At 47.7% G+C, this 17,817-nt stretch overlaps 1 protein-coding gene across 6 annotated transcripts in view; it reads right to left on the reverse strand.

The window, feature by feature from the left end:
- Nucleotides 1-17,817, reverse strand: part of TMEM39B (transmembrane protein 39B) — a 30,155-nt gene that overhangs the window by 9,653 nt on the left and 2,685 nt on the right. For 3 of the 6 annotated variants that reach the window (XM_015133898.3, XM_001101474.5, XM_077964680.1), the window contains 4 exons: nucleotides 17,259-17,478; nucleotides 16,298-16,381; nucleotides 15,826-15,980; nucleotides 1,191-1,527 (listed from right to left, as the gene is read on the reverse strand). In XM_015133898.3, coding sequence (XP_014989384.1) covers nucleotides 1,191-1,527; nucleotides 15,826-15,980; nucleotides 16,298-16,381; nucleotides 17,259-17,478 — 796 coding nt within the window. The remainder of the gene's footprint in view (nucleotides 1-1,190; nucleotides 1,528-15,825; nucleotides 15,981-16,297; nucleotides 16,382-17,258; nucleotides 17,479-17,817) is intronic. The other 3 variants (XM_077964681.1, XM_077964696.1, XM_077964686.1) reach the window with 2 other exon arrangements.

Raw genomic sequence — 17,817 nt, forward strand, 5'->3', positions numbered from 1 at the left:
ACGCCTATAATCCCAGCTACTTGGGAGGCTGAGGCAGGAGAATTGCTTGAACCTGGGAAGTGGAGGGTGCAGTGAGCCAAGATCACACCACTGCACTCCAGCCTGGGCGACAGAGCGAGACTCCGTCTAAAAAAAAAAAAAAGACATTAAGTTCTCTCAAGCCCACTGCAGTTTGCAGCTAAGGAGGTACCTTCCCAGGAGACCATATAAGCAATAAAAGACAGCACAGGCTTTTGGGGTCACTCAAATCTGGATGAACACTGGCTTCCTTACTAAATGATAAAGCCAGACATTGTGACATGTCTGTGTCACAACAATTGCTGAAATACAAACTCACTAGTCTTTGTAATCAAGTATTATGAATAACAATGCCATGTCTCCCTCATTGGCTGGGTGACATTGGACAGGTCACTTCCCTTCAGTGAATCTAGTTATCTGCAATCTAAAATGGACACAGGCTGGGGTATGGTGGCTCATGCCTGTAATCCCAACACTTTGGGAGGCCAAGGTGGGTGGATCACTTGGGACCAGGAGTTTGAGACCAGACTGGCCAAAATGGTGAAACCCCATCTCTACTAAAAATACAAAAATTAGTTGGGCATGGTGGCACATGTCTATAATCCCAGCTACTTGGGAGGCTGATGCAGGAGAAATGCTTGAACCCGGGAGGCGGAGGTTGCAGTTAGCCGAGATCGTGCCACTGTACTCACCTGACTGACAGAAGGAGACTCTGTCTCAAAAAAATAAAATAAAGTAAAAAATAAGAAAAGTAAAATAAAATGGACACAGGCCGGATGTAGTGGCTCATGCCTGTAATCCCAACACGTTGGGAAGCTGAGGCAGGAGGACCACTTAAGACCAGGAATTCTGAGATCAGCTTGGGCAGCATAGTGAGACTCCATCTCTATAAAAAATTTAAAAATTAGCTGGGCGTGGTGGCTTATGCCTGTAGTCCCAGCTACTCAAGAGGCTGAGACAGGAGGATCACTTGAGACCAGGAGGTTGAGGCTTCAGTGACCCATGGTTGTGCCACTGCACTCCAGGCAGTAGTCGCTCCAGTCCTCCAGAGGAGAACAGATGGGAAATCACATCAAAAACAGCAGAGTTAGGCCAGCAGGAGAAATCACATAGGCAGGCAGCAGGGAAAGGTCCCAGCTAGGCCCTTTCCCTCCCTGGTTTGAGCTACGCACCTTCACGAACCAGACAGGCACAAAGGCCACATAGTAGGCACTCAGCATGGAGCTGACGAGCACTTCCTTCATGCGCCAGTTGAAGTCCATCTTGAGGAACTCCACCTCACTGCGGATGAGGCTGGGCGACAGGCAGCAGGCATGGGTGGGCATGGCGTCTGGGCCATACAGCTGTCTCGTGTGCTGCTTCCATGTCTCCCGCAGTGTCAGGAGGTAGTCCCGGCTCTTCGCCAGGCCGCTGACCGCCTCCCGGGGCCCCATGGAGGCCATGTGGTTGAAGAGGCTTGTCTTGCGGAGGTCGCAATTCAGCTGCAGGAACGGAATGTACATCCCAAACCTGCTGGGGAAGACAGTGGTGAGGGAAGGCCTGTCCACGGGCCAGGATCCGAATTCCCAGCCACTGAGGGGATCTTCTTTCCTCCATGGGCCTCAGCTCTCCTGGCTGCCTAGAGGGGAGAATTTACCAGACCTTCCATCCATCCACCCTCCCATCCAAGGGCCAGTCATTTAGCACACGTATTACCACTTGGTACGTGCCAAGCACTGGGGGTACAGCAGAAATGCTGACACTGGGGATACAGTAGGAAGCAAGAAGAAAGTCCCTGCACTCGCAGCCTAGGGATGACTCACAACAGCAACAGCCCACATTCGCTGGGCACAGCCTATGTTCCAGGCACTGTACCGAATGCTTTCAGGCAAACTCTTTTCTCATAATACTATGCATTAGGTACTATTACTTTGTCCCCTTTTCAGCTGAGGAAGTTGTGGCTCGGAAAGGGGAAGTAAATTCCCAAAGCTTACACAATTAGTAAGGAAGTGATAGGGCAGGTGGGGGTGGGGCTCAAAATCAGAACTGTTTGGTACCAAAGATCAAGGCACATACTCAACAAATCATTATGAGTGATTAGTTAAAAGTGTACAAAGAGGACAAACACAGTAGCTCACGTCTATAATCCCAGCACTTTCGGAGGCCGAGGTGGGAAGATCACATGAGCCCAGGAGTTCAAGACCAGCCTGGACAACACAGTGAGACCCCATCTCTACAAAACAAATTTAAAAATTAGGCAGGTGGCCGGGCATGGTGGTTCACACCTGTAATCCCAGAACTTTGGGAGGTCGAGGCAGGCAGATCACAAGGTCAGGAGATTGAGACCCTCCTGGCTAACACGGTGAAACCCTGTCTCTACTAAAAATACAAAAAATTAGCTGGGCGTTGTGGTGAGCGCCTGTAGACTCAGCTACTCGGGAGGCTGAGGAAGGAGAATGGCATGAACCCGGGAGGTGGAGGTTGCAGTGAGCCGAGATCGCACCACGGTACTCTAGCCTGGGTGACAGAGCGAGACTCTGTCTCAAAAAAAAAAAAAAAAAAAAAATTAGGAGGGTATGGGCCGGGTGCAGTGGCTCATGCCTGTAATCCCAGCACTGTGAGAGGCCGAGACGGGTGGATCACGAGGTCAGGAGATCAAGACCATCCTGGCTAACACAGTGAAACCCTGTCCGTCTCTACTAAAAAATACAACAAATTAGCCGGGTGTGGTGACGGGTGCCTGTGGTCCCAGCTACTTGGGAGTCTGAGGCAGAAGAATGGCATGAACCCGGGAGGTGGAGCTTGCAGTAAGCCGAGATCACGCCACTGCACTCCAGCCTGGGCGACAGAGTGAGACTCCATCTCAAAAACAAAAAAAAACAAAACAGCCGGGCGCGGTGGCTCACGCCTGTAATCCCAGCACTTTGAGAGGCCCAGGTGGGCGGATCACAAGGTCAGGAGATGGAGACCATCCTGGCTAACACGGTGAAACCCTGTCTCTACTAAAAATACAAAAAATTAGCCGGGCGTGGTGGCGGGCGCCTGTAGTCTCAGCTACTTGGGAGGCTGAGGCAGGAGAATGGCGTGAACCCGGGAGGCGGAGCTTGCAGTGAGCCGAGATCACGCCACTGCACTCCAGCCTGGGAGACACAGCGAGACTCCGTCTCAAAAAAAACAAAAAAAACAAAAAAAACAAAAAAAAAAAACCAAACAAAAAACAAAAACAAAAAATTAGGTGTGTATGGTGGTACACGCCTGTAGTCCCAGCTACTCAGGCTGAGGTGGGAGTATCACCTCAGCCTAGGAGGTTCAGGCTGCAGTGACCAGTGGTTGTGCCACTGCACTCCAGCCTGGGGGGCAGAGAAAAACTTTGTCTCAAAAAAAAAAAAAAAAAACAAAACCACACACAAAAAACCTGCACACACAAGAGAGGTATAAGTAATGAGTTGTTATTTAGTTTGCAGAGAAGCACAGTTCAGGAACAAATATTTATGTGTCTATTACTTACCAGGCACTGAAATGGGCCCTTAAACAGAACAAATCCTTCCCCCTGAGCAGCACCCTGAGACCAGGGCTCAAGCTAATTAGTCAAGGAGTTTTTGTGCGTGGCTGCTATTGTATGAGGAGAAAACTAGATGGGCCCATAGTCTAGAAGAGTAATTCAAAAAGTGGGTAAGTGCCATGCCCATCATAGTAGGGCCTTTTATAAACATTCTCTTTTTCAGCTTGCGACCTCTCAATTTCCCCAGGTCCTCAGACTTACACATCCCCACAAGAGTTCCTGGGCTGCCCCAACGAGTTAGGGCTGATCACAATGCTACGTGTCTTGTTTTTTTTTTTTTTTTTTGAGACGGAGTCTCACTCTGTTGCCCAGGCTGGAGTGGTGCAGTGGTGTGATCTTGGCGCACTGCAACCTCCGCCTCCTGGGTTCAAGCGATTCTCCCACCTCAGTCTCCTGAGCAGCTGGGATTACAGCCACCCGCCATCATGCCCAGCTAATTTCTGTATTTTTGTAGAGATGGGGTTTCACCATATTGGCCATACTGGTCTTGAACTCCTGACCTCCACCCGCCTTGGCCTCCCAAAGTGCTGGGATTACAGACGTGAGCCACCGCTCTTGGCTGACAATGTTACATTTCAGGAGGCAGAGGTTGCAGTAAGCCAAGATCACACCACTGCACTCCAGCCTGGACAAGAGTGAGACCCCGTCTAAAAGAAAAGAAAAATTTCCTTTTACTTTTTTCTGGGGGTCCCAAGAAGAAATATCTGAGTGTCCCTGGCAAGTCATTTAGCCTCCCTGGGTTTCTGTTTTCCAATCTATAAAATAGGGATGCTACCATTTTTTCTGTGGTAAGGCTAAATAAAATAACTTAGAGAATTGTGGTCAATTCTACTGTACAGTCCAGAATATAAAACCAGAACTATGGTCAAGAGCATAACCTTTAGAGTCAAATAGGCCTGCATCAAAATCCCAGCTCTGGGCTGGGTATGGTAGTTCAAACCTGTAATCCCAGCACTTTGGGAGGCAGAGGTAGAGAAACTGCTTGAGCCAGGAGATCAAGACCAGCCTGGGAAAGATGGTGAAACCCTTGTCTCTACAAAAAATACAAAAAGTAGCTGGACTGTATGCCTATAGTCCCAGCTATTTGGGAGGTGGAGGTGGGAAGATCACCTGATCCTAGCAGGGTTTAAGGCTGCAATGAGCTGAGATCATACCACTGCACTCCAGCCTGGGTGACAGAATGAGACCCTACCTTAAAAAAAAAAAAAAAAAATTCCAGCTCTGCCACTTGACTAGCTCTGTGATTTACGGCCAGTTATTTAACCTCTATGAGCCTCAGTTTCCTTAAAACTTGCCCTAAATTACATAGCTTGTATTGATCCCACTCTCAGCAAGGTATCACACTAGTGTTCTCATAAATACTGTCTTTTAGTCCTACAACAACCCCTAGCATAGTTTCCAGCCCAGAATAGATGATTAATAGAATTATGACTAGAAAAGGAAGAGGCCAGTGATTCTATGGGGACAGGAAAAAAGACTAAAATGGGATTCCCGAAATACTCTTCAGGATATCTTGTGGTAATGAGGGGGTGGGGGCACCTTTGTGAACATACAAGGGTCTCCACCTAAACTTAAAGAATCTCACGGCCGGGCGCGGTGGCTTAAGCCTGTAATCCCAGCACTTTGGGAGGCCGAGACGGGTGGATCATGAGGTCAGGAGATCGAGACCATCCTGGCTAACACGGTGAAACCCCGTCTCTACTAAAAAATACAAAAAACTAGCCGGGCGGCCTGTAGTCCCAGCTACTCCGGAGGCTGAGGCAGGAGAATGGCGTAAACCCGGGAGGCGGAGCTTGCAGTGAGCTGAGATCTGGCCACTACACTCCAGCCTGGGTGACAGAGCGAGACTCCGTCTCAAAAAAAAAAAAAAAAAAAAAAAAAAAAGAATCTCACTGGCTTTGTCTCTAAGAACGACTGCAGATAGATCCTATGATAAATTATTTGGTGACAGACTCAGACTGCTCTGACAGGTTAGAAGTTAGAAGCAGCTTCATATGCACGATAGCAGATTCCCTCCCATCTCCTCCACCCTACATGAGAGTCTATCGAAGTAGAAAATAAATGTGTTATCAGCAAAAAAATAAAATGGGAGTGAAGGTCATCAGTGCACAAATTATTCTGACAAACTTAGAAAGCAGATGGAGACATGCTAACAGAGCATTGCTTTCCAACAGAAAGATGAGTCACATAATTTTTTCTTTTTTTTTTTTTGAGATGGAGTCTGGCTCTGTTGCCCAGGCTGGAGTGCAGTGGCGTGATCTCAGCTCACTGCAAGCTCCACCTCCTGGGTTCATGCCATTCTCCTGCCTCAGCCTCCTGAGTAGCTGGGACTACAGGTGCCCGCCACCAGAGTCACAGAATTTAGCCACATTAAAAAAGAGATGGGCCGGGCCCAGTGGCTTTTGCCTGTAATCCCAGCACTTTGGGAGGTCGATGCGAGCGGATCATGAGGTCAGGAGATCGAGATGATCCTGGCTAACACGGTGAAACCCCGTCTCTACTAAAAATTAAAAAAATAGCCGGACCGTAGTGGCGGGCGCCTGTAGTTCTAGCTACTCTGGAGGCTGAGGCAGGAGAACAGCGTGAACCCGGGAGGCGGAGCTTGTAGTGAGCGGAGATCGCACCACTGCACTCCAGCCTGGGTAACAGACTTCATCCCCACCCCCAAAAATAACAATAAAAGAGATGAAATTATTATTATTATGTATTTTTTTGAGACAGAGTTTCACTCTTGTTGCCCAGGCTGGAGTGCAGTGGCATGATCTCAGCTCACTGCAGGCTTCCCCTCCCGGGTTCAAGCGATTCTCCTGCCTCAGCCTCCCGAGTAGCTGGGATTACAAGCATGCACCACCATGCCAGCTAATTTTGTGTTTTTAGTAGAGATGGGGTTTTTCCATGTTGGTCAGGCTGGTCTCGAACTCCTGACCTCAGGTGGTCCGCCTGCTTTGGCCTCCCAAAGTCCTGGCATTACAGGCGTGAGCCACCACACCTGGCCTTTTTTTTTTTTTGAGATGGGGTCTCAATCCTCTGACCTCTCAAGTAGCTGGTACTTCAGGTGTGTGCCACCATGCCCAACTAATTTTTATATTTTTTGTAGAGACAGGGTTCTTCCATGTTGCCCAGGGTGGTCTCAAGCTCCTGGGCCCAAGCAATCTACCCTGCCTTGGCCTCCCAAAGTGTTGGGATTACAGGTGTGAGCTACTGTGCCCAGTCTTAGTTTCTTTCTTTCTTTCTTTCTTTTTGAGACAGGGTCTGGCTCTGTTTCCCAGGCTAGAGTGCAGTGGTGCAATCTCAGTTCATTGTGACCTCCACCTCCCAGGCTCAAGCCATCCTCCCACCCCAGCCTCCCAAGTAGCTGGGACTACAGGTGCAGGCTACCATGCCCAGCTAATTTTTGTATTTTTGGTAGAGATGGCATTTTGTCAAGTTGCCCAGGCTGGTATCAAACTCCTGAGCTCAAGCAATCCGCCTGCCTCAGTCTCTCAAAGTGCTGGGATTACAGGCATGGGCCACCATGCCCAGCCTACTTTCTTGTGTGTGTGTGTGTACTGAGTGTTCAGAATCAGTGTGTATTTCACACTTAGAGCACACCGCAACTCATTCTAGCCTATTTCACGTATTCAATAACCACAGGGGGCTAGGAGCTATCAACTGGGTGGCACAGGTCTAGAATATGCCATGAGTGAACTGGACTGGAGGTGGGAGCTTATCTACCCAGAGTGACCCAAGAGAGACTCTGGCTTGAAGTGGGCACATATGATAGAAGATGAAGTGAGGAGCAGGGCTGAATAAATAGGATTAAACAATGACCCATGTTTACTTATAAGAGTCAGTCCCTTTATTCCCCTACTCACCTCATACAACACACCCTGAAGGAATCTTTTTTTTTTTTTTTTTTTGAGACGGAGTCTTGCTCTGTCGCCCAAGCTGGAGTGCAGTGGCACGATCCTGGCTCACTGCAAGCTCCGCCTCCTGGGTTCACGCCATTCTCCTGCCCCAGCCTCCCGAGTAGCTGGGACTACAGGCGCCCGCCACTGCACCCGGCTCATTTTTTGTATTCTTAGTAGAGACGGGGTTTCACCGTGGTCTCGATCTCCTGACCTTGTGATCCGCCCGCCTCGGCCTCCCAAAGTGCTGGGATTACAGGCGTGAGCCACCGCGCCCGGCTTGAAGGAATCTTTTCTAAAGAAATTGAGTAAACTGAGAATTGAGGTCTCTAATGGGGATATCTTAGAGTAAAACCCCCATCACTCCCTTTCTGGCCTACGGAGGCTCAAAGCCTAACAACTGGCATTTCACTCACTCATCCTCAAAGCAAAGCCTGCCAGTCAGTGTGCCCTGCCCATGTACTTAGAGCCTCCAGTCAAAGCTCCCATCCCTTTAAATGACAGAAAGAAAATGCACTCCTGCTACTCAGTCCCTCATTTTTACATATAAAGAGACAAGCAAAGAAGTCAACTATACTTGGAAAACAAGCAGCATGAAACAGAAAAATTGATCCTAGTGAAAAGACAAAATTGAGGAAAGTAAGAGATTTTTAAAACAAGAATAGTATGCTATGAGAAAAGAACAATCAGCAAATGTAGAGGCCTTAGAGACGAAAAATACGATTGCTGAAAAAATCTCTAAAAAAGCTAGAAGACAAAGTTGAGGAAATCTCTCTGAAGGCCATGCACATACAGAGAAAGAGAGATTATTAGAGAAATACAGAAGAAAAAGATGACCAATCTATGAGGTCTACCATCTGATGAACAGAAATCCAGAAAGAATAGAAAAAATTGAGAGGAAGTTATTATCAAGGAAATAACAGAGGAAAATTTCCCCAAGCTAAAGAAGTACTCAAATCTCCAGGTTAAAAAAGTCCTTAGAGTCCTGATAGAATGAATGACAAAAGTCCCACAACAGACACATCCTTTGAAATTTCAAGTAATCAGGCCGGGCGCGGTGGCTCAAGCCTGTAATCCCAGCACTTTGGGAGGCCGAGACGGGCGGATCACGAGGTCAGGAAATCGAGACTATCCTGGCTAACACGGTGAAACCCCGTCTCTACTAAAAAAACAAAAAACTAGCCGGGCGTGGTGGCGGGCGCCTGTAGTCCCAGCTACTCGGGAGGCTGAGGCAGGAGAATGGCATAAACCCGGGAGGCGGAGCTTGCAGTGAGCTGAGATCAGGCCACTGCACTCCAGCCTGGGTGACAGAGCGAGACTCCGTCTCAAAAAAAAAAAAAAAAAAAAAAAAAAAAGAAATTTCAAGTAATCAAAAGATAAACAGAATATTCCTCAATGCTTTCAGAAAGGAAAATACAAGTCATCTACAAAAGAATTGGAATCAAACTCAAACTGGCATCAGACTTCTCACTAGCAACACTGGATACTAGAGACAATGGAATAATAACTGCAAAAGTTCTGAGAATGTGAATTTGAACTTAGAAATCTACATAGAGACTGGGCACGATGGCTCACACCTGTAATCCCAGCACTTCGGGAGGCCACAGTGGACAGGTCACAAGGTCAGGAGTCTGAGACCAGCCTGACCAACATGGTAAAACCCCGTCTCTACTAAAAATACAAAAATTAGCCGGGCATGGTGGCATGCCTGTAATCCCAGTTATTCAAGAGGCTGAGGCAGGAGAATCGCTTGAACCCCCCAGGAGGCGGAGGTTGCAGTGAGCTGAGATCGTGCCATTGCACTCCAGCCTGGGCGACAGACTGTTTCAAAAATAAGAAAAGAAAAAAAAGAAATCTACATTCAGCCACACCATCAATCAAGTATGAGGGCAGAATAAAGACTTTTAGACATGCAAGGACTCAGAACATATACACCTCCAATGTACCCATTGCTAAGGAAATTACCTGATAATTTATTCCAGCAAAATAAGAAAACCAAGAAAGAGGAAGACATGGGATTCAGGAAGCAGGGGGTCCAACCCAAGAGGGCAGTGAAGGGAAGTCCCAGGCTGAGAGCTGTACAGCAGACCTAAAGAGCAAACACTCCAGACTGCAGCAGGAGGAGGAAGGGCTCGAGGAGGGATGCCTTTGTGGCAGAAATAGGGAGAAGGAAATGGACTCCAGGCAACAGGCAGTATGACTGAGAGGCTGGATAAACTTGAGGATATGATGAAGGCTCAACATTCTTTTGTCAATAAGAAAAAAGAAAGGCAATTAGAAAGTCCAAGAAAAATAAAAAGCCATATAAGTTATAATGTAAATATGAAGCAAACTAAAATGTGCTATGATTTTAAGTAATTGATGGAGTGTAAGAAAAACCATTTCACCTTGACACTAGGAACATTTGTATGTAGGGGGGTCTGAAACAGGGTCTTGCTCTATTGCCCAGGCTGGAGTGCAGTGGAACAATCTCAGCTCACTGTAACCTCTGGCATTAGCTGGGCATGGTAGCCTGCACCTGTAGTCCCAGCTACTTGGGAGGCTGAGGTGGGAGGATGGCTTAAGCCGGGGAGGCAGAGGTTGCAATAAACTGAGATTGCACCACTGCCTCCTGGGTTCAAGTGATTCTTATACCTCAGTCTCCTGAGTAGTTGGGAGTACAAGCCCTTTAAAGAAGTCCTTTAAGGCTGGGCGCGGTGGCTCACACCTGTAATCCCAGCACTTTGGGAGGCTGAGGCAGATGGATCACGAGGTCAGGAGATTGAGACCATCCTGACTAACACGGTGAAGCCCCATCTCTACTAAAAATACAAAAAATTAGCTGGGCATGGTGGCAGTTGCATGTAGTCCCAGGTACTCGGGAGGCTGAGGCAGGAGAATCACTTGAAACTGGGAAGCAGAGGTTGCAGTGAGCCGAGACTGGGCTACTCCAGCCTGGGCAACAATAGCGAAACTCTGTCTCAAAAAAAAAAAAAAAAAAAAAAAAAAAAAAAAAAAAAGAAGTCCTTTAAAAACATGTTCCTGCCGGCCAGGCGTGGTGGCTCACGCCTGTAATCCCAGCACTTTGGGAGGCCGAGGTGGGTGGATCACCTGAGGTTGGGAGTTCGAGACCAGCCTGACCAACATGGAGAAACCCCATTTCTACTAAAAATACAAAATTAGCCAGGTATGGTGGTGCATGCCTGTAATCCCAGCTACTCGGGAGGCTGAGGGAGGAGAATCGCTTGAATTAGGGAGGCGGAGGCTGCAGTGAGCAGAGATGGCGCCATTGCACTCCAGCCTGTACCACAAGAGCAAAACTCCGTCTCAAAAAAAACAAAAAACAAAAAACAAAAAAAAAGTTCCTGGCTGGGCTTAGTGGTTCACGCCTATAATCCCAGCACTTTGGGAGGCCAAGGTGGGCAGATCACTTGAGGTTGGGAGTTCAAGACCAGCCTGGTAAACATGGTGAAACCCCGTCTCTACTAAAAATACAAAAAATTAGATTGGCATGGTGGTGCACACCTGTAATCCCAGCTACTTGGGAGGCTGAGGCAGGAGAATCGCTTGAACCTGGGAGGCGGAAGTTGCAGTGAGCTGAGATTGCGTCACTGCACTCCAGCCTAGGTGACAGAGTAAGACTCCATCTCAAAAAAAATAAAATAAAATAAATAAATAAAGAGGTCCAAGACTGTAACTCTGTAACTATAGAGAAGAAATATCATGCTTGCATACTACTGGGCCCTGGAGTGAATGATATCTGCATACACATAATTTTATCAAAGCCACATACTGGTTTTTAATTTTCAGAATCAGACTTAGACAAAGAACGGAAGGCTTAAATGTGGTTACACAGGAGAACGTGAATGTCAAGCTTGACAATATAAAAGTAAAAATACAGCTGCCAGGAAGTGAAAAGAGGAAGAGGGGAGGAAAAGTGGTTGGGTACCTAATATTCTTGTCTTACATAAAAACGATTCAAGATACTATTGCTGATGGAGAAAAAAAAGTATAGGGATACTTACACTATTGACAAAAATAACCAATAGAAAATTAAAAATATTAAAAGTTATCAATGACTGGGAACAGTAAGGATGGGACGGTGAGCTAAATCATCTGTCATTGCAGGAAATCAATATACTTGCACGTGTGTATGCGGTATGTTTGTATATGCATAGAACATTTGTTTCCAGGATATACAAGAAACCAAACACATTGATGATTACCTCTTGGAAAGGAAACTGGGTGGCTGGGAGGCAGCAGTCAAGGGGAGACTTTTTCATGGTATACTCGTTTAAACCTTCTGAATTTTAACTGTGTAAACCTATTATTCAATTCTAAAATAAATCAGTAATTTTTTTTTTTTTTTGAGACGGAGTCTCACTCTGTTGCCCAGGCTGGAGTACAGTGGTGCAAACTCAGCTCGCTGCAACCTCCACCTCCCAGTTTCAAGCAATTCTCCTGCCTCAGCCTCCTGAGTAGCTGGGACTATAGGCGTGGGCCACCACGCCCGGCTAATTTCTGTATTTTTAGTAGAGACAGTGTTTCACCATGATGGCCAGGCTGGTCTTGAACTGCTGACCTCAAGTGATGACCTCAAGTGATTCATTCACCTTGGCCTTCCAAAGTGCTGGGATTACAAACGTGAGCCACTGCGCCTGGCCAATCAATAAATTTTTAAAAAGAATAAGCAGGCTAGGCACAGTGGCTCATGCCTGTAGTCCCAACTACTCAGAAGGCTGAGGTGGGAGGATGGATGGCTTGAGCCTGGGAGGCAGAGGGTGCAGTGAGCCGAGATTGCACCACTGCACTCCAGCCTGGGCAACAGAGCCAGACCCTGTCTCAGGGTCTTGTCACTCAGGCTGGAGTGCAGTGGCACTTTAGAATTGGATAATAGGTTTACAGACTCTGTCTCTAAACAAACAAATAAATAAAACCCAGAAAGTAAGAGACTGCTATTGAAGAGTGGGACTAAAAATCTGGAGGGTGGGGTTGGAGACTAATGTTTTCCTATTTATTTATTTATTTATTTTTAGAGATAGGGTCTCACTCTGTTGTCCAGGCTGAAGTGCACTGGTATGATCATGGCTCTCTTTGGCCTCAAACTCACCAGCTAAAGTGATGTTCTCCCCTCAGCCTCCCAAGTCACTGAGATCACAGGCATGAGCTACTGTGCCCAGCAATGGTTTTCATTATAAGCTTTTTAGCACTATTGGATTCAATTTTTTACAATAAGTTTATATTTGGTCAATAAACATTTTTAAATTAAATAATGAAAAATAAAGCATAATATGGACATTGGGTGTTATCTGCATCCAGGAAGAAAAGATTCACCAGGTAGTAACCATAAACTGTCAAATTAAGGCAACTTTTTTTTTTTTTTTTTTTTGAGACAGAGTCTCATTCTGTTGCCCAGGCTGGAGTGCAGTGGTGCGATCTGGGCTTACTGCAAGCTCTGCCTCCCAGGTTCACACCATTCTCCTGCCTCAGCCTCCTAAGTAGTTGGGACTACAGGCGCCCGCCACCACGCCTGGCTAATTTTTTGTATTTTTTAGTAGAAACGGGGTTTCACCGTGTTAGCCAGGATGGTCTCGATCTCATGACCTTGGGATCCACCCGCCCCGGCCTCCCAAAGTGCCAGGATTCCAGGCATGAGCCACCACGCCCAGCCGGCAACTCTTAAGTTCTAATCAGTACAATCCTTTCGAAGGGCAATTTGTTAATATCTATGAAAAATGTAAATGAACACATCTTTTGGTGTAGTTAATTCTTCTGGGAATCTACTGTGCAGAAATATAGGACACATATGCAAAGAGATATGCCTCATTGTTATGAATAAGGAAAAGCTAGAAACAACTTAAAAGTTTGCCAATAGGCCGGGCACAGTGGCTCACGCCTGTAATCTCAGCACTTTGGGAGACCAAGGTGGGCAGATCACGAGGTCAGGAGATCGAGACCATCCTGGCTAGCACAGTGAAACCCCATCTCTACTACAAATACAAAAAATTGCCAGGCGTGGTGGCTCACGCCTGTAATCCCAACATTTTGGGAGGCCGAGGTGGGCAGATCACCTGAGGTTGGGCGTTCAAGACCAGCCTGACCAACATGGAGAAACCTAAATATACAAAAATACTACAAATACAAAATTGGCTGGGCGTGGTAGAGCATGCCTGTAATCCCAGCTACTTGGGAGGCTGAGGCAGGAGAATTGCTTGAACCCAGGAGTTGGAGGTTGCAGTTAGCCGAGATTGTGCCACTGCGCTCCAGCCTGGGCAACAGAGCAAGACTCCGTCTCAAAAAAAAAAAAAAGTTTGCCAGTAGAAGACAAATAAATTGTGAAAAATTCTATAACATAGAATACTATGAGGCCATTAAAAAAATGAGGCAGCTGGGCATGGTGGCGCATGCTCATAGTCCCAGCAACTCAGGAGGCTGAGGTGGGAGGATCACTTGAGCTGGGGAGTTCTAGGCTATAATGAGCTATGCCAATGAGGTGCCCACATAAAAGTTCAGCATCCATATGGTGACTTCCTGGGAGTGGGGGATCACATAATTGCCTAAGAAGGGGATGCACTGGCCCAGGTTAGAAGCAGAACAGGTCAAAACTCCTGTGTTGATCAGTAGTGGGAACAGACCTGTGAATAGCCACTGCACTCCAGCCTGGGCAATACAGCAAGACCCTCATCTCTAAAATAAAATAAAATGAGACAGACCCATATGTATTGGCATAGAAAAATATCCATTGTATGATTAAGTAAAAAGTGTGGTAAACTGTACATCATGCATAGCATAATACCATTTTTGTTTTTTAAAAAACTGCATGTGGCCAGGCACTGTGGCTCACACCTGTAATCCCAGCACTTTGGGAGGACGAGGTGGGCAGATCACTTGAGGCCAGGAGTTTGAGACCAGCTGGCCAACATGGTGAAACCCCATCTCTACTAAAAATACAAAAAGTAGCCAGGCATGGTGGTGGGCACCTGTAATCCCAGTTACTTGGGAGGCTGAGGCAGGAAAATTGCTTGAACCCAGTAGGCAGAGGTTGCAGTGAGCCAAGATTGTGCCACTGCACTCCAGCCCAGATGACATAAGACTCTATCTCAAAAACAAACAAAAAAACTGCATGTGTGTGTACTTGCACAGAAAATATTTTGGGAAAATATGCTGCCAGTAATGGACTTCTGGGGGAATAAGACTATGTGGGACTTTCTTTTTCCATGTTAAAAGCTTCTGTAAAGTTTACTGTTTTTCTAAGACACACGTGTCACTCTTTTTTTGATACAGGACCTCACTCCAGTTGCTTAGGCTAGAGTACAGTGGCACAATTTTGGCTCACTGCAGCCTCGACCTCCTGAGCTCAGGTGATTCTCCCACCTCAGCTTCCTGAGTAGCTGGGACTATAGGCATGCCTCACCACACCTGGCTAATTTTTTATGTTTTTAGTAGACAGGGTTTCACCATGTTGCCCAGGCTGGTCTCAAACCCCTGGATTCAAACAATCTCCCCGCCTTGGCCTCCCAAAGTGCTGGGATTACGGATGTGTGCTACTGCGCCTGGCCACATGTCACTCTTGTAATTAAAAAGTAGATATAACTGAAGCAAGTGTGATGGGGCTTCTGTGCCAGTGCCTTTTTGGACATGCAGGGTAGAAAGGGGGAGGTGCCAGCTCCGAAGCTTCCCAGAGACCAGGATTGACCCAGCTTGAGGAATTCTGTGAACCAGAAAACCTGGCAGTTGGGAAATGACTGTTAATGCTCAGGCAGCCAGGAGCCTGCCCCAGAAGCAGCCAGATCCAACACCTCACCAAAGTTCTCCCCGATGCAAAGCCACAAAGGGGCAGTCCTGGGCACATCCCCGACACAGTCTGTCCATCCTCAACAATCTAGGGTCTGGTGAGATGGAGAAACAGAGTAAAAACAGGCACAAAGACATATACACATGCATATGCAGGCAAATACACATGCTTCATGCATAGACACCCAGAGACATGCAACCACGCAGCTGTTTGCTGGCACACAGACTCGGGGAGATACCAAGAGATTACACAAGCACTGAGATACACAAAGAGAGACAAAGACAAAGGGAAAGAACCAGAGAGAGGTGAAAGGAAGAGTGAGGGAGGCAAAGCCCATGCACTCCCTCTTGGGAATGTTCCTTTGGGATATATATGCAGATCTGAGTCCCATTCTGACCTCCCCCATAGTGAGAGCTGGGTAAATTATGCCACCTCAGTTTCTTCTGCAAAAAAAGGCTAATTATCCTGACCTCAGTGGGTGTCACCAGACAATGTGACGGGATGTTGCTACCTGCCTCCGATCTTCCAGATATGGAGGCCTGGTAAGCCAGCCATGGTCAGGGCACAGGTCAGGGGCCAGGTGCTGGGCAGTGAGGGGTACTCACGGATAGCAGAGGAACAGGAGGTTCAGGAAGGAGTAGGTCCTGAAGAGGTGGATGAGGGATCGGCACAGACTCCAGCCTGTTGCCGTGAGAACGGTGAAGCGGGTGAGGAACAGCAGGATGGAGCGAAAGAGGGAGACCTTCCCCCTCTGAGAAGCCTGGGTCAGGGCAAGATAGGACGGGATGGGGCCTTGGATGGAGGCCGAAGGGGCTGTGCCCAAATCCCACCCAGCATGACCTGTGATCCCACCCAGGGAGAGGTGGCACAGCAGGCTGGGCAGAACCTGGCAAGGTAAATCCTTCTCTTTGATACCCAGTAAACTCCAAGATGGGATGTAACTAATGTTCTTCAACCAAGTCCAAAGGGAGCCCCAAGGAAATACCCTAAGGCTGAAGGGCTGGGCATGTTTCCTTGGCATCCCCAGGGGAAACGGGGAATCCCAAAGTCCCTGGCCAGCCTCTAGGACCCAATCACCTCCTTCACGATGGACCCAATGAAGCGGCGGCCCAGAACAATGGTGGTCACCATCAGCAAGTTGAAGTCGATCAGGTGGAAGTTCTGTCAGGGGGCAGAGGCCTGGGGGTCATGTGGGCCCCTTGCCCATATGCAGGCTTTTTTCATACCCACCTCCCCCTGCCTATTTCTTTCCACAGAGACTGTCCCCATTATCTGACCTTCATCGGCCTCCGGCTGAGTCAGGCCAGGAAATTACCTAGAGGAGTAGAACAGGACCCCAAGAAGGGAAGTGGGACAGTCCCTGGGGATGAGAGTGTGGTATGTGAGCCCTCTTGCTCTGCTCACACATGCCCCTGTCCCTATACTGTTTCTGCACTGAAGTCTTTCCTCCCCTTGAAGCACTCATGTACGCCCATGGTTCATCTCCACTACCGGATTAAGACTCAGCTCCTGGCCGGGCGCGGTGGCTCATGCTTGTAATCACAGCACTTTGGTAGGCTGAGGTGGGTGGATCATTTGAGGTCAGGAGTTCGAGACTAGCCTGACCAACATGGTGAAACCCTGTCTCTACCAAAAATACAAAATTAGCCAGACATGGTGGCGCATGCCTGTAATCCCAGCTACTCAGGAGACTGAGGCAGCAGAATCACTTGAAACTGGGAGGTGGAGGCTGCAGTGAGCTGAGATTGCGCTATTCCACTCAGGTCTGGGCAACAACAGCGAAACTCTATCTCAGAAAAAAAAAAAAAGACTCTGAGCTCCTTTCGGTAAAATCTTCGTCAGATTCATCTCCGATACACTTACAGTGCCCAATGTGCTACTAAACACACTAGGAGTGTTCAGTGAATCATCAGTTTCCTGTTCCTTCAGCACCTTCCATGTTCGGCATGGAGGCAAGCGCACTGTGGTGCTTAGTAGGCTATGCTAAACTGAAACCAAAAGAAACGCGCACACACACACACCCTTGTTGAGTACCTACCAGGGAGGTGTGGGAGGGTGGGTGGGAAGGTGGATACCACCACACTGTCTTGTAGATGTTGATGTAGTGGACGAACAGTGCTATGAGCTGGCAGAAAAAGAGCTGCAACTCAAACAGAATGCTGGCCTGGACTGGCAGCTCGGGGATCTTGCAATGCTGTAGAGGCACAACCGTTTGGGTGGCCAGAGGGGGGCTGGAGAGGCCTGTTCCAGAACTGCTCCTGGCAGTGAAGAGAGAACAACATCAATGGCTGACCTGAGGATCCTACCAGGAAGGGCTTCTGAGGCAAAGGATTGTGGGATAAGATCAGAAAAGTAGCTTATAGCAAGGACAGGGTCTTCCTAACACTGTCAGACAAAGGAACCCGACAAAGCCTTTTCCTATCCCTAATCTTATTCAGGTCTTCCAACACCCCCCTAGGAGAGAAAGAATTATTAGGTCCATCTTACAGATGAGGAAAAGGAGGCCCAGAGAGGGGAGGCAACTTGTCCAAGCCATCAGCAAAACTGGAGCAGAACTGTCATTAGAATCCAGGCCTTTGGATTTATTCTACCATGTC

This window comes from Macaca mulatta, chromosome 1 (genome assembly GCF_049350105.2).
Source record: "Macaca mulatta isolate MMU2019108-1 chromosome 1, T2T-MMU8v2.0, whole genome shotgun sequence".
Taxonomy (NCBI): domain Eukaryota; kingdom Metazoa; phylum Chordata; class Mammalia; order Primates; family Cercopithecidae; genus Macaca; species Macaca mulatta.